Below are 22,416 nucleotides of genomic sequence, written 5' to 3'. Positions count from 1 at the left end.
ACCCAGTTCTCTGATTAACAGTCTAACAAACAGTAAGTTTATAATAATTACTGATATTTTGTCTGAGTGGAAGGGCTTGATCAATGAAGGTGCTTAGGAAACATCCCATTCTCTATACCCGGCATACCTTTTTCCTGTTTCTTTTCTCTCCTTCCTATTCCCACCAAGGCTATTTTGAGTCTCAACCGCAGAACTTTGCAGGCGCACTGAGGCTGGCACGAGTCGGGGTAGGTTAGCAGCTAGCAGGTAGGGCTGGGAAGCAGCACCTGAAGCCAAGGAGAAAGCAGACATCATGCCTGAAAAAACAGCTCTAGTTCTAAGATGAACCCTCAAATTCCAAGAGAAGTGAATGAGGAGATGTGTCCCTTAGCCTGCTGTGCCATCACCGGCACATACGGCTCAGTGACTGGTTTGAGAAGAAGGACCAAGGACTCGGATCTCCCTGGCACTGAGCTCTTCTAGGTAAGGTGTGGGAATGAACTGATCTGAGCCTGAGCAAGCAGGGAGAAGAGGAAGAAACTCCCACACAGTTCATCACCAAGGTGGGCAACATAGCTCCCCAGGAATTTGGGAGCCACCTACTGACCTGGGTAGAGCTGCCTGCAACACCGCTCTGCACGTCGAAAAAAATGCTGAAACTCCCAGATGACGTGCCTGGAGCATTTTACCACCACGGCCAAAAGATATCTGCAAGTTCCTCCATGATCCTATTAGTCTTTGGTGATCTCCAAATATACATAAACCTAAATGTCTGCTGTCTGACGAAATTCTGCAGAGCAAAGAGCTGTATTAATGAGAACACTTGAGATAACTGCCACCAAGAACCCTGGGGCTTGTTCCTTTATACTGAAGGAAGGCAAAACTCTGTTTTCACATTAGCCTGTTAAGGGAAGCCTTTGTGCAAAACGACCTTCTAGCCATTCTCACAGCCTCATCTCAGAAGCTGGTAGCAGGCGAGACAGGGAAACCTTTTTGGAGATTCAGTTAACACGCCAGTGTCCGTGTGACTAAGACTGATGAGAATCTTAACAGCTACTTCTGCAGCGCTTTTACATGCAGATACGTACTAGAGACAAGTAAACAACACACACCTCCATTTACCTCAGGGAACAAGTCATACAGGGGACTATGATTCAATAACAGAGTAGACCTCCAAACTCCTCCAGCATGCTAGTGCCCCATAACCTAAGCTGTTCTACCTATAGGCTAGGAACAGGGCACAGAGAAGGCTTTGGGCCAGACGGATTTGGGGCTGGAATTCTTTTCAAACAGCAGATTCCTTAGAAGGTATCTGGGAACTCCTGTTATTTCCCCATCTGTGGTAAAATTGTATGGAAAACTGCCCCATCTGCACCTTCCGTTGAATGAAAAATTCACTCAGTGCACATCCTTAGCATGTTATTTACTATCGCGCAGCGTGTTTGCTTTTCTCTGAACGAACTCCATGAATATGATTTTACCAGTGTTACAGCACATCGCTGCAGAATTTACACCAACCTGATTGAGATGCAGTGAAGAGTCTTACTCGCTTTTGCCACCTAAATGGATGGCATATAAATTAACACAGCCCACAGGGCACCAGAAGTAAAATGACTTATGTTCCTCACAAGGCAAATCTTAACAGATTTTTAAAAAATCACCTTAATAAATAATCTTCAGAGAGTTTTACTGAGAGGCCTAACCTGTATTTAATTTAGTCATTTGAAAATTACACCTATGCATGGACAAGCTTTGTGAGAAATCTCTAGAAAACACAGCTAAATGTTTTGTTTACCTTATAATATAACAACAGCAAAGTGAAGCAATTTCTTTATTCTGGCCTCATGCCGTAAATGATTGAATGAACAGCTCTGAGGTTCTGGATGCAGCCCACTATAAGCCTGAGCCCTTCCTGAATTCCTTCTTCACCATTTTTGTAGATTTGCTGAAAAAAGTTTTGTTGCGAGTTTCCCATAAAAATCTTTCAAAGCTGCAAGATATCATGGCTTTACTATTATACCATGACATTAAGCAGGATGGGCTGGGCAAAGTCTAGGTTTTGCAGTGAAAGAAATCTCCCTTTTCTTAAATGATGGAAGAATGTCAAAAAATTAAAAAACAGCGAGAGAGCCCAGCCCAGTGCAGTGGAGGTCTGCAATAAGGCAACTGCTCTTTTATTCCAACACTGACATAAATGACTAAATTCTGTTCTGAGCTTTCAGAGGCAATATGCCTTGAGAAGCATGGGAAAAAAGAAAGCACAATGTATGGGATCAAAATTAAAAATAAATAAATATAACAGGCCTTGCAAATATGTCCACTTCACTTTTAATAAAGGTGAGGGGGGAAAAAGCATTTTGAATATATTTTTCTAATTAAAAACAAAAAAAGGAATCATTAATATATGCCTGACAGTGACTGGAAATGCAGCCTGCTAAAATAGCTGAGTCTCACCGGGGCTACACTCAAATTCTGCTAAGTATTAACAAATGCCTAAATAATGGACAGAGTTCAGGGGTTCATAATACATCTTGCTATAAAGAGCACCTGCTGAAACCACCCTGGCCCATAGTTTAAACATTTTCTACAATTAAAATACCTAAATCTAGAGGCCACCTGTTTCCTGCCTTTGCCTTCCTCTGGTGCCTTAAGTCTTGCTGTAAACACAGGTGAGCAAAGTAAGATGCTGCTTGATGGTAGAGGACTTGAGGAATTTTCACGACAGCTGAAGTACGGACCAGCCGCTTTCGACTCCCAGCCCCTTAATTAAAACTGATGAGAGAAGCAGCATCCTCGCTTCCTCTCCCAGTTGCGAGGTACTTACATAACAATTCCCATCTCGGGTTGGGACAGCAGCCATCCATCCAGCAGTTTGTATTTGACAGTAACCAGTACCAGATGTTTCAGTGAAGGCATAATAAAATGCAGAGTGAGCAAGTGCAAAGAAAACTGCCCATTTTTTTCCCAGTTTCCCACTGGTCAGTGGGTAACGCACATAGCATGAGATGAGTTGCATTGCAGGAGCTGGTCCTGCTATTCAGAAACTTGCCAAAAAGCTGTCCGGATGGCAACCTTAATTACATTGCTGGCCAGTCAAATAGAGAGGTTATGGACTGTTCTTACTTTAGGACCCTCAACAAGAGGTTGGATTTTGGATTCCCACTTTAACTTTTGTCTAACTGCGAAATTTAAAGAAAGTAAAAAAAGACTTTCTTACATTCTAAAAAGCCTTTATGGAGCATAAGTAGCATCAAAGTAGTGCTGTCAGGTGAGCAACAATCCTGAAGGTTGAAAATAGAAACTTGAAAATACATTTGTAGGCTTCATCTTTCCCTGGTGCCACTGGCAAACGAATTAATATCAGCAGGAATCAGGACCTATTTGTCAAGAAAGTCAGTGGCACAGTTGCTAGTCCAAGACAGCAGCCAACCCGTAAGCCTGGCAGCCCAGTAACAAGCAACTCAGAAAGGATGAGTTTTGAATATTCCCAATACCACGCCAATCCCTGCAGGAGAATGCTCCACAAGAGGAAATCCGTGCTGACAAACATCTACCATCTAAACCTCTGCTCCTTGCAAGAGGTTTTGCACAATGCATGGCTCAGCGTAAAGCAGAAACCGTATGACACTTGAGGCTTATCCAGGCAAGGGTGCACGAGCAATGCTGCGCTCCCCTGCCCCGCGAGGTGGGTGAACGCGAGGCAGCTCCGATCCGGGAGCTGTGCACCTGCGTTCCCGCTGCACTACTCCTGCTCTAATGGGCCCCACCAAGCCGCCCCCGGGCAGTCCGGAGGGCATGGCCAGCTGAGGGCTGCCCGCGCCTGCTGGAGCGGCATGGCCTTGGGTTTGCCAAGTGGGGAAGGAAACTTTTTCCTCCTGTTTTCAAGCCTCTTTGGAGGACCTGACATTGCATCACAGTTGCAGGGAGAGGCACAGAATATTTATTCAATTCAACAAAAGTATACAAAGATTTCTGAAAAACAAAAGGCACAAAACAGGTCCTGGTTTCTTACTGCCTACCACACTGATGATCTTGTGAACCTGAAAGCAAAAAGGTAGCTAGCTCCTACATGGAAAAGCAGCAGACTTTCAAAGGAGTTCAGTTAAACTAAAAGAATACAATTTTTCCCCCCCTCTTTTCCTTTGACCAGTGAGAAGGTTTCATCTGGTAAATTTTAATGCAAATATAAGTACGGGCACTTACTGAAATAAGGTGCAGTTATAATACAATAACAAACTGACTTACAGCATCTCTGCACAGAAACTGGTAATACCATCAAACTGATGATAAGCTTTGGGACATGAACAAACACCTGCTAGCAATTAATGCTGACAGCATAAAAAGCATCCTCCTCTGAGCAGTTTCTGAGCCAAGTGACAAGGAAAACAACCTGATATAGCCCTCTGGTTAAGGGTAGATAGAGCATTTTAACAAAGATTATAGCCATCATTCTTATCTTGCTGTCTTTTTGCGTAATATCACAATTGTTAGAAGGTTACTGATCCATACTCTGAAATCTCAGATAGCATACCTCTGAGTTTGCCCTTTGAAAAAGAGGACTCAAGAGAAAAGCAACACCAGCATTCACAGCTCTTGGTGGCATCTTTATGATTCCAAAACATTATGTTTCCCCTGCTTCCCATTGCTTCTTGTGAAGCATTTGAAATCACGCCATAAATTAAAGATTATAAAAAAAAAGGCTTCAAAATAACTTAATTGTTATATTTATCGTGGGGCAAATTTTGCACTGAATATTAAATAGTATCCTTAAAGCCATTTGGTCATACAGAGAGCAACTACATACATTTAGAAAAGCAAACACAATTATATGCCAAGGTGATACTGAGATTAGAAAATAAACCATCAGAGGTAAACAATATTTTCCTCTACTCTGTCTCCACTTTCTGCATCCTGCTGGCTCTCTGGCTGGTGGTTCAACAGCGCATCTGCTCGCAGGGGCTGGATGGATCCATGGTTTGGACTGCCTGTTTGGGGACCCTGGGCCTGTGACGCATTTAGATCTGTAACACACAAGAGAAAGCCATGTAACAATCTATTTTCTTCAATGCCCCTGCACTCACAAAGAGCAAATAATGACTTTTTGATTAGCAGCGTGTTAAACCATTACTTCCTAGCTTACGGCATCTATCTAGAAAGGAAAACACTTATGTATAAAGAATTATACTAAAGCCTAGAGAAAGGCATCTTATCCAGATTTCCAAAAATCTGTTCAAGTCTTCCCACTGTTATCCAACAGTTTGGATCAGTGTCATTATATTTGCAATAGTACTAAAAGAACGTTCAGAATGATCTATAAAAGAGTTTTATACTCATACTTTACTAACCAGACACACACTAATGGAAAGGCATAAATGCTCTAAGAGTTGGGCTGGAAGGCAACATACAGTACATAATTATCCTTTATTAGTAAGATAACTCATTTGTAAAATTAATAGAGCGTCCAGCGGTACATAAAGTTTATTTGCAAGCCTTTTTTTTTCTGGATGAAAAAGACTAAAGGGAGTAAATCTCAGCTAAGTCTACCTGACTTGCACTTGCAGTCTGTAATAGCTGTATAATCATTCAACTTTCTCTGCCAAGACTTTCTGTGTCAGTTCAGGCAAGCCACCTACTCTATTTCTTGTTTCAATCCTTTAGGTGTGAAGTAAAGATAATACCTGCTCCCAAACACTAATAAATTATTTCACAAGGATCTCCATTTGTTATCTTTCAAATTTTCTCCTTTAGATGGGGAAAACAGAATCACATACTTCTTTTTCAGGGTAGAGCTTTGAAGGCTTTTGCTATCATCTGCAGGTTACTCAAAAACAACAACCATGTTTGGGGGTTTTTCTTACTCAGCTTTGTGTACCACTTCAGGCCCTCAGGAACTATACTGTAGTTGGCATTTCTGCATCTTTATTTCTGCAAAGCAACATTTACCAGAATAGCAAGCTGCGTAAGAAGGAAGCACATATCGTGACCCTCAGGGAAGAAGACCGACTGCCTGCAATGGACAGGGCTGCAATGCTTGCTCCTTCCTTTGGACTGTAATCCCAGCTCGATCTACTTCTGCTATTATTTCAGGAGGGTTAACTTTTCACTCTTTACTCTACAAAAATGACCAAGCAGGAAGAAGCAGAGCTTGGCACCGTTCCCACAGTCAGCACAGGTAATGCCAGAAGCCACCAACCCCAGCGCGGGGCTCCTGGGGCCCTTTGTCATTCGTGCAGAGGTGAAAAGGCATTTTGTGCCTGCCCTGCTCCCTAACCCTTCTCACAAATGTGTGAGCAAAATCTAGTATACAGGAAATGCTTGTTTGTACATGCAGTGCCACTCTGAACGGTAGCAATTTAAAATGACACCTACCCACATTTAGCATTCCCCAGACACATGCAGCTTTCCCCAGTCTTGTTCACGGAGGCGAGAGTTTAAGGATAAACAAGTTTGCTGGCACCCTCCAAAGCCTCGGCCTCTGCTCCGGCTGCCTCCCTGCCACCGGGCGTGCGGAGCAGCGGGAGATGATTACGCGACGGGCATGTGGAAACACATCGTATCACGGCCTCTGCCTTCAGCGCACTCTCCTCTTTGATATTCGCACAGCTGAGGGGAGCAAACAGGCTCCGGGGATTTGGTTTCCAGTATAAACTGAATATATGCTGTGACTGCCACTGAGATTGCAGGCTCTGTGCCAGGGGCAAGGTAGATGTACACAAGCAGTGCTTGGTCATAACGGAGTGACACAGGATGTAAGAAAAATAATCTCAAATTCCCTTTCTTTTGTTTTACACTGGATTGAAAGGATCATGTTTTGCTCTCAGTGAAAATCCAGAGTAAGTCCTGACTGCAGGTGAGTTACTCTGGATTTGCAGGATTTGACTCCTGAACTTACTTGAAGAGTTCTTCTTTGCTAAAGTTGACATTTGCATTTCTTTCTTTTTGATAGCCATATTAGAAAAAAGATTACAATTTGCAGACACAGATTCAAGAAACCAGAAATATCCTATGTCTGCTCTTCTTTATGGAAAATGTATACTTTGATTTTATTTATTTATTGAAAAGAGCACTACCAGTGGAAGGTCCTCATCCTTTGAACACTTACATTTCAGGGTAATTTTACCCACATTAATACTCCTTTTAAGCCCTACGAATCTATTCACCTTAACAAAGTTAAGTGCATAAGAATACCAGGCAGCAAGCACTTATTTGAAAGATCTGTTTCCAAAGTTTATGAAGTACATAATTGGAGAAGCCTAATTACAAATTTGAAAAAAACCTAGAAAAGAAACATCTTACATGCAGTTATTTTCTACCATCAAAACTAAACACTAATTGCTCCTCCAATTAGAAGAGTAGCTGTTTCCAAACCATTTCTCATCAACTGTTACAATTCTGAGAAGCAGAACTAAGCAATGGAAGCTGGGGGGAAAAATCAGATTCTGTCGCTATTGAAATAAATGATTTGTACCTAGTTTAGCTGCTTTTCTATCTTTTCAGCTGTTGCATTAAGAGAACCTGAACAGTAGGAGAGTACCGAGGAGGTGAGAGCCTGTTATTACCGGAGTGACAAGTGGTTTCTGGGACTGGAAACGTTTCTGCTGCATCTGACAGACGAGGGCACGTGCTGGTTTTGGCCATGTTTGGGCGGCCCAGAAGACAGGCTCTGCCTAACGAAAGCACAATGTGTCCCCAGGCCGCCGCAGGCTGCCTGGAGGTGGGCAGGGGGACCTGCTGTCTCGTGCTTCGTGCCATGCCAGAGACCAGCTGGTATTGCAGTAGGCAGCGAGATGCCACGATGGGAGCAGCTGCTCCGGGAGGGATGGAAAACTGCCCGGAACTGGTAATAAGCGCCTCAGGTGAAGGTAGAGGGGAGGAGAGGGGACCTGCTGTACGGTTTCTGATACGCTGCGCGGCCTCTTGTTATGCAGAGCAGGGGCAGCTGCCAAGACGACTTCCCCAAGCTCACCGGCGCGTTGCTGCTGCGCCCGCAGCACGGGGGCACACGCTGCCCTTGGCGCTGAACAGCCATGGTGATGCTGAGAGAAACCCTCCTCACTAAATGCTCTTCCAAAATAGGGAGGAAACCTTCAGAATCAGGCTGGAAAGTATCAGCTGCTGCCTACTAAACAACTCCAACAACTAAGTATGCTCAAACGCCCCCCACCAAAAAAAGCATTACTTAGGAGTCCATGCAACGAGCGGGGCAGAGGACGGCTGGCTGATGGGGCTTCTACCGAAGGAGACTGCCTGGAAGCACCTAATACTCATCAGAAACTGGTGGTGCCCAAGGGCAGCACAGGGCATACACAGGCAACCTCCTGAGCTCCTTTGCAGCCCTGATTTCTGCAATATTATGACTAAGAACTTGGTCCTTATTTATCTGGCATGTAATCCATACCATCTGCCTTTTATGAGCCTCTTTGTTATGATCTTAACTCACCTGCCAACACCAGCCACCAAATGAGTTTTGTAATCTTCCCTTTCCTAGTCTTTAAATTTGCCATTTGCTTCTTCCTTTCCTCTGCTAATTTGGGAGCTGCCGGGTGCTGCCGCGGCCTGGCGTGCTCAGCTCAACAGCGCGCCCAGCAGCCCAGCAGCCACATCATCGCCAGCCCGCAGAGCCCGGAGCGCTGCACTGCGCCCGCCTTCGACCCTCGCCGGCCCGGGGCTCCCGCGGCCCCACCGCCTCGCTCCCCACCGGTGCTCGTACGCAGCAAGGACGAGCAAAGGTGACCGCACCTGGCCGCACCGTGCCTCTCTCACACTTACAGCTGAGTATTACAATTTTTTCTTCACATTTATACAAGTGCAGAAAATACTGCCAGATGACTGAAGGTTTAAGGAAGCTAAGGTATAGCCCAGAGCCTTTTCAGACAGCCTTCTGCGAGCCTCCGCAGGCCCTCAGCTCTCCTCGACGCCGGCAGCAGCCGAGGTGGTCGGCATCGCCCCACAGCCGGGCCCTGGCGATGCCAGCGAGGCTCCCGGGCATCACCGCAATGCTGCACGCAGCCACCTGGCTGTTCGAAGGCCTCGTGACAAATAGGAGAGTCTTTCCTCCACGCCACCAGCCCTGGCCGAGGCAAACTTGCATGGGTCTGGGACACGAATTTAAGGCTAGCAGTGGCGTGCAATTAGGCAGGTGCCCTGAAGAGGAATCTGAAGGCTTCCCTTGATAAAGACGAACCCTGGGGAAGCGTGGAGCTTATGCACACATTGAAACTGCTTCTCAACTATGCAAAATTTAATTCTCCCATAACAACCCAGGTAACTTTCTTAAAGAGCCAGATTCCTAGCTGCACCAAGTACACACTAGCCAAAAGTGAACAGCAGACGAGTCTTCTCCTTCAGTGTTGGGCTGGTCAAACTCCACATCAGAGGGATGTGCTTGAGGTTGGAGACCAGGAATGAGGTGACTTGTGACAGCACTTCAACATTTTGGGGCCATATAGCCAGTTCAGCCCAGCAGTGCCACACCATAGCAAATAATACCACTTAATTCCAGCTTTTCCTTCTTTTCTCCTCAGCTCAGACCATTTCATATATGCTATAAAAAAATCTGTGATGTTTGGGATTTTTTTCCCCTCAATTATCTCAGAAGGAGTTAGAGGCTGTTTCAACAGAATTCTGGAAAAAAATCATGAATTGTCTCACGCACACAGACACATATTGCCAAATCCAACATTAAAAATGAATCCAAATCTTGCCCTGTTTTCCTTAAGCATAGCTCTAGCGTAATGAGGATAGATATCAAGCAACTGCACAGAAACATCTTAATCCCACAAATGGCATTTCTAAGCAACAAATAAGTAACAATAAAAGGCAAACTGTACACCTGAAGCATGTGGAGCCAGCTTTCGTGAGAGTTTCTAAGGGGACCTCAGTGCTCAAAGTGGGGTCTTGTTCCAGATTCAGAGAACTATCAGCTATTGGCTAAAAACATGCTAACGCAGTACAGGTAAATGAAAAAAGTAGCGTTATGCATCCTAACTACCTTACCCTCCCCTTCCTGTAGCACTAAGAGACAGGATTTGTGGCATAGTTTAACCTTGACAGAAGACAAAGCAATGGAATTTGCACAAATCTGAGATCAATACCTACCCAAAACAAACACAGCCCTTGCTCCTGGAGGGGGGAAAGGGGGGCACAAAAAGCCGAGTAAACAACTAATTAGTCACACTGATTCCCTCCTTCTGTTTGTTGTCAGAGGATGTAAGCATTTCCACATCAAATAAATGCCACAGATTTTCTCCTACACACACACACACACACACACACACACACACACACACACCCCTCAGCAAACCTGAGCTCTTCAGGTAAGCCTGGAGTACCCACAGTGATGATTACAGCAAGGATAGAAAATACTCCAGGCAATAAAACTCTCTCAAGCATCTGTGTTTTTGATATAAAGCCCTCAGTTCTTCCCCTGCAGCTCTGACCCTAATTTGACAGTATTGCAGGCAGGTTGGAAGGGATTTCAGCAGGTCTCTAGTCCAAGCTCCTGCTCCGAGCTGGGTCAGCTGTGAGGTCAGGCCAGCTTGGGTACCAGGGGCTTTTTCTTCCCAGCTATTTCGGGAAGAAAGGGAACTCACCACATGGACTTTACAGAAACACTGTATACACTGAATGAGGCTGCTGTGGCTTTCACAGCTCTATGTCATGCTTTAGTCCTCTTTACAAAATAAAATTTCACTAAATGAAGAGAGATTTATGCCACTTCTGGCATCAAATATGTTAAAGATTCTTAAAACCATTATTCCCTTTGAAAAAAAATACATGGAGTTAAGTTTGCCAGTTTTTATACCAAGTTCATCTGGACTGACAGCTGACACATCAACTTCAGCCCAAAGCTATTTGAAATGGCAGAGTTGCTGTATTTAATCCCCCCAGTGGCACTCATGCATAATGCAAAGCACAAGCAGACACCTAAAAAACAGTTCTAAGTGTAATAGCACTGGGTCTGGGACATTCAGAGGAATTCAGCGGAAACAAGCCCTCATTTGCCATTGCAATTCAATAGCAAATGGCAGCCTAACGTCTGTAAGCTCCACTGAAAAGTCCCCACCAGCAATCCTGCCACAGCTCCTTGTCTTTAATGATGCTCCTCATGGTTTCTACCCAGAATCATTAGCAATAGTCAGTCCCCTGGGGAGCTCCAGCCATCTTGGCCTCTCTCCCTTTCCCTGCAGAAAAAGGCTCTATAATAGGTTTTGATTGCTTTTTTAGTGCCTACTAAGAACTTCCCCAATTTCCAATGGATTTTCCATATTGCAGGTTCAGTTGTTTATGGATCTGCTAGTTGGAGGGAAGGAGGGGGAGACGGAACAACACGGGGCAATACAAAACCTGCCGGGGCAGCACAGCCACTGCCTCCACTGATGGAATAACCAGGCCATTTCTGCTGCCAAAGCACTGAAGAAAGGATTAGGCCCATTTTGTATAGAAATGCCATCTCTAAGATTTGAGGATCTGAGGACAAATCTCTGGGAGATCTCAAATACCCTTGAGAAGCTGGCCTTAGCACCTCAGAAGGTCCGATTTTACAACAGAAACTGAACTGAGTTTGCTCCTGGGTTTCAAAAACACAAGGGAAATATTTTGACCCTGAAGCTACCAAGGAAAGAGCCCAATCCATTCTCAACTGACTGAAAAGACAGGAAATCAATCTGAGAATTTTAATGCTGCTATTTACTTTTAACCAGTCCAACAGAAGAAAGAGCAGCTGCTCTTCTTAGGCAAACAAGTAGCTTCATGAATAAGAGGTCTTTTCACAAAAAGCAGATAAGCAACTAGATCAGAATAGATCCTAGGTTAATTAGCCTCATCACATTTTGGCGCACATTTTTGTTACAAGACAGAGAGCAGAAAATTCAAAGTCTATGATAATAAAGGTCTGCAACATAACTCTTCTTCATGTCTGTACTTTGGAGTTTTGATCACGGTAAAATTACTGGAAATGCCGTTATTCTGTATGTTTCTGTTCTTTGTTTAGCTGTTGGCTTAGATAAAACAAGGTGATGCTGTTTTCTGGTTTCACCTCATAATTCCTTAGAGAGCTTTGGTCAGAGAATTCAGACCAAGTTCTTGGATAGTGTGAAATATACAGTACACTTAGTTCGCTGAAGCTGCCTTTTCATAAAGCTTCATAGTAGCTCCAACTCATTTTTTTGATACTTGTCTCAAAGCCTCAGGTTTTGGAGTCATGTGATGATGTAGTCCTTTCTTCTTTTATTAAAGCCAAGCAAAACCACACACTATTTCTAACACTGGCGATATCAAAGACAACATTTCAAAAACATCTCAAGCTCAGACACTGTCAGTGACAGTGCTTTAACATCAAGTTCATAACATGCCCCTAGGTTAAAATAATTTAAAAATTTAACCTACGTACATGGCTTTGTTATCAGTTGTGTTAGACTTAAAGCACACAGCTTCTAAAATATTTTTGGCAAGCTGTTTTTAATGCATATCAATAAGAGAGGCTTAAAAACAGACCTGACTTGAAATCATAAACTGTCTGTGCATTAAATACCCACAGTCTCACGTTGGCAGGGCATACTGCCTGCCAGCTGTCTGCTACTGCTTAATATTAATTTATTTAGGTATGAATTCCCTGTTAAGTTGTCTTTGTGTTAAGCTTTGAAGCTTCAGATGGTCAATTACAGACATACACATGGTCCAACAGGTATTCTGCTAACAACAAACACATGTTTTATTGACCTACTTCTCTTCCAGCTCATTAAACACAGCTGCACTCAGATGATCAAGAGAAAGTAATCATAAAACCCTAAGAACACCCTTCCTACAAAGGACCACGGCACGCGTTACCAGCTGCCTGTGCCGGGCCCCTGCTCCACGCGGCGCGGCTGCCCTCCCGTGCCAGCGCGCCCCGCAAACTGCAGCCCTCCCGGAGAGGGAAGGGCATCTATCTTATCCAGTTGACCACACCGCTGAGGATGCACGGTACGTGCCTGGAGCCTCTTAACTCAGGTGCCTAACTCAGACATCTGAAGCGAGGTGCAATTGCCCCCCAGCTCTGCCATGTAATCTGCAGGTGGCGTTTGGCCGGGGGCTGAAGCTAAAGCAAACTGCAGTCCATAGGTAAAGCTCCAGTTTGAAAGCTTGCTGGAGAAACAAAAATCCCATCAAGTTACAACCCCAACAGCATTTCCAAATATTTGGCAGCTGATGAAACCAGCTTTGCTTTCTGCTAACGGCCAACACATCCCCATGCGTTCCTCGCCCACCGTCCTGGTTTGCACGCCACAGGTAAAGTGCTACAGCGCAGCTTCCTTCCCTTCCCTCACCAAGGGCAGAGCAGTCAGCATTAACCCTGAGAAAACAGCATCTCTGCCCATGAATTCGCTCCCTTTGAAACAAAGCGGGACATCTACACATCAAAACTATGGTTTGGAGCTCTCTGTTATCACAGACAGACATTGTGCTGATTAACCTTGCTTCATGTTTTATGGCTTTTTTTTCAACTACAAAAGTTTGCTTTGAAATAAAAATTAAATTGAAGACCTTGGGAAACCATCAGTTTTGTCCCCAGCTTTTGGGCAGTCTTTCAGATGCAAGACAAAAGAACGTGCTCTGCACTTTGGCAAATACCCTAACATGAGGGCACAACTTCTACAAAAGCGGCATGGGGAGGTCATTTATAAAACACTCTCAGCCACCTCCTAAGCACCTCAGTTTTAAATGGTGGTTTCCCAACAACAGGCCAGATCCAACACTTTTCTCTCATAAATGCTGACAAGATCAAAACTCAAAGTAAGACGCAGAGGAATACTAAGCCAATATAAAGAGTTGCTGTAGAAGCAAAAATAATGCAAACACCTGTTTCAAATCAATTACATGCCAATCTTACCCTTTAATAGAAGTTGCTGTTTACTGATTAATGTAGGAAAAAATACGGGTGCTGCTATAAGAGCTAGCACCTGAGAAAAGCCTCTTATCTGATAGTCACAGCGATGCTTGCTCTCCACCGAGCTCAAAAGAGAGAAACATTCACTAATGTTTGACTGCAGTTTGAGTATTAACACAGCCATTTTTTATCTCCCTGTGTTTTTAACCACGCTGGCAGGAAGCACACACTGATGTTTGTTTCTTGCAGTCATTAAACAGCAAAAATTGAACGTTCCACAAGCTTTGCATTGTAAGCATAGGAAGTTTCAGGGTGTGATCAAATATTTTGAACTGGGTGCTCTTCTTAGTTGTTTCCTAAATGATCTGTGAACAAATAACTGCTGTGAAAACACTTTGCATAAAAGCTAAAGGGAAGACTGTACATCAAAGCCAGAAGAAAAGCACAATTATCAAGCAAACATGTCTTTATCCCTTCAGCCAAATGCTTTTCTGCAGCGAACGGAAGGTACCAGGATCTGCTTTCCTCCCTTCTGCTCCCCTTTCTCTCTGCTATGGGTAACACCAATCTCACCCATAAGCCTGAATTCATCACCACCTCCTTCTGTCTTGCCTTTACTACAAGTTTTCTTAATCACAAATCCCCCTGAAGAGGCTCCACAAGGCCCAGCTCAGTTTTTGCCTGATCCCTTCCACAGCCTTCCCGCCCCTGGATTGAGCACTGCAGCTCTGCCACGGTCCCAGCCCATGGCTCCAGAGCAGGAAAAAGTGATGCCACCTCTTTACACTTTAAAATACTGTCCTCCACTTATTTCCAGGTTCAGTTCAAAACTGCCTGTATTTAACGCAGAACCTTCTCCCCCTTCCCGCTGCCTGTCTGCTGTAGCGGTGGGTTCCTGCACATGGGAGACAGCTTCTCAGCAGCACTTGCTGTCACCGACTGTCATGCAATTCGCAAAACTCAATTAAAATAGTTAAAATTAATTAAATAATTAAAAGAGAAATCTCTTTTCATCCTTGCCAAATACACTAGTTACTGCGTCTGTCATGTGTTCTTTAACGCAGAGTATATTCAATGGCTTTTAAAGGCACATGGGTTTTTTGGATTTTTATATGGCAAACACTAAAGCAATACAGTCAAATCACATTTATTTCATAGCATTTTATGTTTAAGCTCTAGACCAAACTTCCAGGGGACACTAGAGGAACCTAGGCAGGTTACTGTTGTAAATCTTTTCACTTGATTAAACTAAACAACATCCAGAACAGCACCAAGACTCTTGTCCTCTGCTATCCCACCAAAAATTTACACCCAAAGGAAAGTCTTTTATAGCATCTGAGGAGGCAGATCAAGATACTCCATGAAGTCTCCTCTAGCAATTTGGCTACTGCGGAAGGCAAGCGGGTGCTCTGGTGATGAATGCCAGTAAAAGACAGACAGACAATCTTCCCCAGTTTCTCAATAAATATTTAACAGCAGATGCTGCTGAGGAGGTTTCATATTACTATGACTTCATTACTTTTACACAACATGCTACAGGCCATTTCCCGGATTATGTAAAATATAAAACTAAATAATTAAAATGAGATTGTACTTTTCAAAATAAGCCAGACAGATACACTTGGTGATTCAGCTACATGATTTTACTGGGTGTGTTTGCATACTCAGTATCTTGCACAATTTGATCATCCATAAACAGCTTCTCCCTGCCATTAGGGTGCATTATTTATTCATACTTGTGCATCTATTTCAGGCTTTAAGTGCATTACAAAAATGTATACAAAACATTTTTAATGTACTAAAGCAAGTCACCCAACCAGGCCTCCACCCACCGATCACATTACATAAGACAAACAGGGACCTCCCAACCTATCTTCCTGACCTCAAACAGCGATTAGCGAGGTTCTATTGTTCTGTGACTTCTTTTCCTGAGAGATCACCTCTCTCCCTGTGGATAAGCTGCCAAAGTCTCAACTCGGCACAACTCCTGAGCGACAGCTGCTCGACTACAAACCAGAAGGAGCAGCAGCAAAGCTCCAGCAAAGCATTCCCTGTGCAGGGTCTTCTGCTTGGAAATTTGCTCTTTTCCCTCCTTCTAGCTCCCTGCAATCCAGACCTTTTGAAACAACCTTACTTAAGTAAAGAATAACTGTGTATAAGAGATGATAGTCCAAACCATCGCGATCTCATTGATGCTAGTAATCCTACTGACTTCAAAAGCCACTGCACCGAAGTTACTGGAACCATACACATGAGCAAACCGAGAGAGACATGCACCGTTTCTCCAGTGCCAGTGGCACCTCAAAAGAAAGGGGCTGAAGAATCTCTACACTCCATTCATTCCCATGAAGACGTGACTCTATTTTAAACTTCCTTCCTAATGAGTGAACTCTAAATGAGAAGACATCAGGAAGAATAAAATCACACAGGCATTACACAGAAGATGCTGTACTTATATTAGTATACAGAATAAAAACAGAACACCATTAACTGCCTTAATTAAAAAGTTATATAATACCACTTCATCCACCATGGTTACGTTCAGAAATGAGAAGAAGTATTTGGAGATGAGAAAAGGAGTAACAGAAGTATAAGCCCCTAACACTACAGAGCTGAAAAGCAAGTGTTACTTGAAATATACTAATTGCAGATGACATATAACGACATATTTTTCACTTTGGTATCACTCTGCCATGTGATTTAATCCCTTCTGCCATCTGCTTTAAACAAATGTCAGTGTTATTCCCAAGAGGAAAAAATACTTCCCCTATGATTCACTTCCACCAAGTGTCCCACAGACATTGATGTCTTACGGCAGAGCATGAAACTCGGTGTTCTGTGGTATGAAGGGGAGACAAATTTGCTGTTATCAGTTGCAGAGAATTTTGCTGTTATCCGTTGCAGAGTTAAATAAGAACTTATTTGTTCTACTAAGTCAAGGTGATTTTGAACCTTTAAGATACAAGTGCTGTTGCTATTCAACTACACTGTCTTTTATGTTTCCATCTCATTTTATTTTTATTACAACTTATGCTGAGCACTGAATGAGCTCTGTGCATACCTACACAGTCACCTATACTAAGAGCAGAAAGAATATACTAGACACAGAAAGGACAACTATCCCATTTGGAATTAAATGGGCGCTCTCAATTTGACATCTGATCAATCAGAAAAGACAGAAAGTTGAAGGCAGCTCAAAATTCCACATCTGCCCAGGAGCCTCCCTTACAAATCTGGACCTTCATTATCATGTTATCCTCTAGCTTTAAACAATTTCTCTCCTTTTCTCAAGTAAAAGAACAACAGAAAGAATTTGCGTACTGTGCAGGGTGAACAGTAAAAAATAGCAGTATTAGCACTATTAAAAAAAATGCTGTGAAACACATTAGGAAAACACATTAGGAAAAGTCAAAATATGTGGAAAAGCATCTGTACATGCTATTCTGCAGGTGACAAGGGGTTGGTCTGCAGCTGGCTACAAAGGATGCTGTTTCAAACAGGAGACATGTTAAGTGTGTACTGTACTGGGTATAACTATGTTTCAGTTCAGAAGATGAGCGAGTCAGATGTATTCAAAAGGAGTTTATACGGCAGTAATATTAAAAAAAAATTAAGTGACAACGGTCACATATGCAGAGCTGTGATGGCCTTTTTTGTACCTGTTACTCATTATTTAACAGGTTCCAACCGATGAAAGTGACCTTATTCAACGAAGCCCTCAATATGGGATCCCATTAACCACCTCCAGTGCTGGCAGCAATAACTGTGCTTATTTGAATAAGGCCCTAAGTTACTGAGACTTAAGCACTTGCCAAAATCCTCTGCTGACTTGGAACCATGGGGAAACAGCTTGTACATTTTCAGATGGCTTTTAACACTCCATAGTTCAAAGCATATTTCATATGATTTTTATCACACTTGCATCAGCTTTACATTGTATAACTCCTCTGACTGCAAGAGACGTGTCTTACACAAATACAACGAGAAAAGAGCCAGGCCCATACACTACCTTTCTCAGCTTCCCTGATGCAAACATATGCAGATACTTTTGTATAATATCATTAGGTCATAACCAGTGTAAAGGCTGCTGAGAAATAATGTGTTATTCTAGACCTCATCTCAAACAGTATCAATAGGAAACTAAACCAAATGAATCTGATCTACAGTTTTAAGAACAGATTCAACAGAACAATTACCATTTATCTGCCTTCAGGAATAGGAAAGGAATGTCTTATAAAAGATAATGAAAAATCTGAAGTTATTGGACGCTATATATTGATTCTTTTAGTTTTTTTCTATCAGGAATTAAGAATTTTACATCTCTAGAAACCATTTTCTCTGATGAAAACCACTGTGAATGGATTCTTTTGCCAAAATCAAACCATCTCTTTTGCTAATGTGCATATATTTACAAATTTCCATCCTTTAAGAAAGACTAAAATCACGTCAGTCAAATAGAGCCCTATTTTTTCCCTCTGGTTTCGCATTTGGCGCTCTAGGGAGATCACAATTTTTGATATGCTCCCAGTCCGGATTTAAACCTACATTTTTCATTATATCTTGCATAAAGATCCTTCATGCTAACACTACAGATGTCTGGAAAAAAGTCTCACAACCAAGTTTTCCAGATCTATCACTTTTCAACTCTATTTCTGTAGCTACAACATCTGAATAACAAAAATGAAAGGCAGTAGCAGGCACTGCAATGCTGTTCACTTCAAAGCTTAAAAGAATTAAAATTGCACAGATTCCTAAAATCAAAGAGTTGAATCCATAGCTAAATCCTTAGGCATCACTCTGGCTAGTTAACCTGACATGTCAATTAAATGCAAGAAGTAATTTATTCAATTCTCAGTCTAGTCTGACACAAAACCTATATTTCCACTGATTCCTAATTAGCTAAAGTAGTTGTCTTCTTTCATGCAGATAATTTCATAACCATTAGTGTAAAGCATTAACACATTTTTCTTTCAATCATATTTTCCTCCTGTTGACTGACACACCTTTTCTAGTGAGTGTACTTGTGCCAGTTTCTGCTGTGTGGGAACTTGCCCCAAGGTCTTTACTAAAGTTCCCTCCCATACACATAAAACAATGATATATAATCATGATGCTAGCTATGTGAAGAGACATATGTCTTACCTTAGAAAATATGAATGGAAAATTATGCACTGGAGGAATGTATCTATTTCCATTTGGGTATATTTATGAAGTTAAATTGCATTGTACTTAACATACAATAGAATGCAGCATGATTAACTCCTTGGCAACATGACCAGGTAGTATTTCTAGTTATATAATTTAAGGTTTTTTTTTTTTTAACAGACTTGACTTCTTACAGGATGCCTAATAATTCAATGAAAATTAATCAAATCCAAGAAATTTCTATCGCGTACCAGGCACACAAAACTTACTATATGCAAGATATGGCCATGTACAAGATACGTACTTTTCCAGTAAACCATACTCACTATGTGTTTTGTAATTCTATTTTGACTTATTATTTAGGAATAATTTTACAAATAGGAATAAGAAACTTCACACACAGAAAAACGCAGAAAGATGTCACAAAATTCTGTTAGCAAAAGAATATGAAAAGTTTCAGCTAGCTTTCAAACTCTTCCTGGTATTTCTTTCATTGCATCCCACTGGCTTTCCTTCACAGTGACCAGAACTGTCTTTATTCTGCAGAGGAGTCAGGAAATACAGGCACAAGGTCAGAGATCTTCTTAGCTTCTGCTAAACTCTCTAGGGAAAAAGCATGGCCAGAAAACACCACCACAAAGGAATCAGCTTCCTCGTATGAAACATTGATACTGTCCAGCTTGATTCATATTGCTTAAGAACGACTGATTTACTTCATTTCCATGTGAGGAGCTACTTGCTGGGGAGGGCTTCAGATGCCATCTGTCTTTCAGGGGAAGTTTAGAGTTCTTCTCATTCCCTGCTCCCCATACGGCAGCTCATGGTGCATGACAGCAGTAAGCCTGAATCATGCAGACTCATGCACTGCATGATCACAGTATAAGATACTTGTCATCCTCCAAGTTACAAATATGATTATGGAATGTGATCACACATCTGTCTCGGGGGAGGTTCACAACCCTGCCTGCTCTAGCAATGTGCTGGGGGCTTCACAACACCATCTGCGCCATCAGGATGCTGCAAGTATCTGCTGCCCTGTGTTGCCAAAGGTGTCTTGTGACTCAAGCAAGGCAGTAACTACAGCTTTTACAGATACGACTTAGCCTAAGCAGAGAGATTTCAACTAGCCTGTTACTCTACCTCTTGGGCAGGTTTTGTAGCCAGTGTTGCTCTCCAAGCTGCTGAGACTGCACTGCTGCCCTGCTACCAGAGCAATACAAGAGTGGCTACCCAGAGGCCATGACAGCAGCTGAACGTAGTGCTGGCTTGTTGTCAGCCCACTGCAGGTGAAGGGCATCTTTACACTCAGAAGCTCCACCAGCTTATCTCAGAATCAATGCAAATAAACCAGTGCAAGCCAGTTTAATTAAACCAGACTCTCTCATGTGGGCTCAATACAGTGTGTCCCGGTTAGCTTGCATATGAACCTTTGCCAGGGCAAGCTAATCCACTTTTGAGAGGTTTAAACCCACATATGTGTTCCTTTTCAAATTTGCACTAGCTTAGCTAACCTATCACTAAAATGGCAGCTTCAGTCAAACCTGAACAGGTTTCACCAGGCTAATTATTTAGGCATTTTTAGAAATATTAATCTCTTTTACTAATCAGCTTGGTTTCCTGATTGTGGTGATGAGACTAACCTGCCCTACCTTTGATTATAAAATGCTATTTTGGCAATCTGTATACTGGGGAGGATGATGTTCTAGTAAGGCTGTAGTGGATGCCTATTTAATACATCACAAAGAGTATTAAGGAGCCAGTTCCTCAATCAAGGACTTTGTTTGAACAACAACTTTGACAGCTGCAAAAAAGATGGGAGCTTGGGCCCTGGAGTGCTGACTTTCCTTGTGTCACAGGGATCCCAGAGGAAGTCATGCAGGAAAACTTGGCCAGATCATTTAATGTATTACACCAAAAGTGCACGATAGTCCACTATGGCTTTCAGATGCTGTGTATTTACAAGCTGTTCTACAACTCTGACCATAATGAACAAATGAAGATACCAAGTAAGACTGAAACTAGCACTGTGCAACATGAAAAATAAAAGCTAGATACTTCAGAGTTTAGTACTAGCATGTTTGTAAGTTCTTCACGGAATTTCCAGTGCACTGTGCAGTGCTCAGATACAAGCCCTCTTCTGCTCATTTTGGTAGCCACAATGGGTAACTACCACAGAATCCACGTACTTTTGGGATTTGGGGAAAATATAAAAACAAAAAAAGTAAGAGCTATTCTTAACAAACAGCTACTTACTGTTAAAAATAATATTATCCTTTAGAAGTGATGTCATTTTCTTTCCACAACAACACTTTAAAGGTACTCTCAGTTCATCCGCAATGAAGAAAAGAGGATGGTCTTCAAGCACAGATTATCAATTTAAGCTGGTAAATCAAAAGCTATTCTAACTTGGAACTACCAAGTAATGCACATATGTTTTATAGCAGTCAGTAAAATGCAAGAGTGAATGAAAAAAAAAACAACCCAAAAGCAGTTAAAAAAAAAAAAAAAAAGAAAAACCACCCCACAAACCACTGGGAAAGGATCTGGAAACAATGACATACCAAATACCTTTACGCAGACAGAGATGGGATATCTTGTTTGCAAAAAATTACTGTATTTTTGTTCTGTTTGCTCATTTGCTCCTCTATCCTTGACACGCACAAAAAAGGGGCATACAATTGTTTCAGCAAAACTTCCTGCTTCCACTGCTGCCAAGCTGCCTTCATTCCTAGAACTAATCATCCTGAGAGGTGGCATACTGCCCATACTACCTGTTAAATAATAAAGTATTAATTACCATTATTAAATGCATCTTTGTTGCTTTTGCAGGAGAAAGACACCTGCTGGTAAGGACCAGAAGATTTCCAGAGTTCATTGGTCAATGTTGGCTGACAAGAACTGTCCATTTTGAGGTGCACCTGATTTTCACTAGTCCTTGCTGTGTCCGAGTTTGAGATGTTCAGCCCATACATACCATCCTCATAAACTAGAGAAGAATCTGATCTGCTGAGACTGCTTAGAGACATATGTACTACAGCTTCATTTAAGCAGAATGAATTTTCGCCATGTAAGCTGTCCGATGAATTCTGTCCCACTATCTGCAGAAGAAAAAAATGCAAGAAAACAGCTTTTCACCTTTGTCCAGCTCCAGAAGAATCCTTCTACCAGCATACCATAAGTTAACTGCCAAAAAGAAGGAGGATTCATAACAAATTGCCACTTAATTTCCAAGACATTAAGACTGAAATATATTAAATTTGTTGTATGTTCAGGAATAGAACAGCAATAATCTAGTATATTTTGCCTTAGCCCCTCTCAAAACACAGGAAGACACAGTAAAAATTGCCAAATAGCAAAAAACAAAGGGCTGATACCTGGGAGGTACTGAGCTTACTCCTTTTAGGGGGTTAATGTTTTGCCCAGTG

At 42.4% G+C, this 22,416-nt stretch overlaps 1 protein-coding gene across 14 annotated transcripts in view; it reads right to left on the bottom strand.

Moving 5' to 3' along the window:
• Positions 1-3,896: 3,896 nt before the first annotated feature.
• The window catches only part of LOC135324650 (rho guanine nucleotide exchange factor 28-like), a 133,641-nt gene continuing 115,121 nt past the window's right edge, over positions 3,897-22,416 (bottom strand). For 13 of the 14 annotated variants that reach the window (XM_064501321.1, XM_064501323.1, XM_064501322.1 and 10 more), the window contains 2 exons: positions 21,789-22,089; positions 3,897-5,000 (listed from right to left, as the gene is read on the bottom strand). In XM_064501321.1, coding sequence (XP_064357391.1) covers positions 4,843-5,000; positions 21,789-22,089 — 459 coding nt within the window. In that variant the 3' untranslated portion in view covers positions 3,897-4,842. The remainder of the gene's footprint in view (positions 5,001-21,788; positions 22,090-22,416) is intronic. The other variant, XM_064501329.1, reaches the window with a different exon arrangement.

Source organism: Dromaius novaehollandiae, chromosome Z, assembly GCF_036370855.1.
Source record: "Dromaius novaehollandiae isolate bDroNov1 chromosome Z, bDroNov1.hap1, whole genome shotgun sequence".
Taxonomy (NCBI): Eukaryota; Metazoa; Chordata; class Aves; order Casuariiformes; family Dromaiidae; genus Dromaius; species Dromaius novaehollandiae.
The sequence above is the reverse complement of the archived record's forward strand: the minus strand, read 5'-3'. Positions and strand labels throughout refer to the sequence as shown.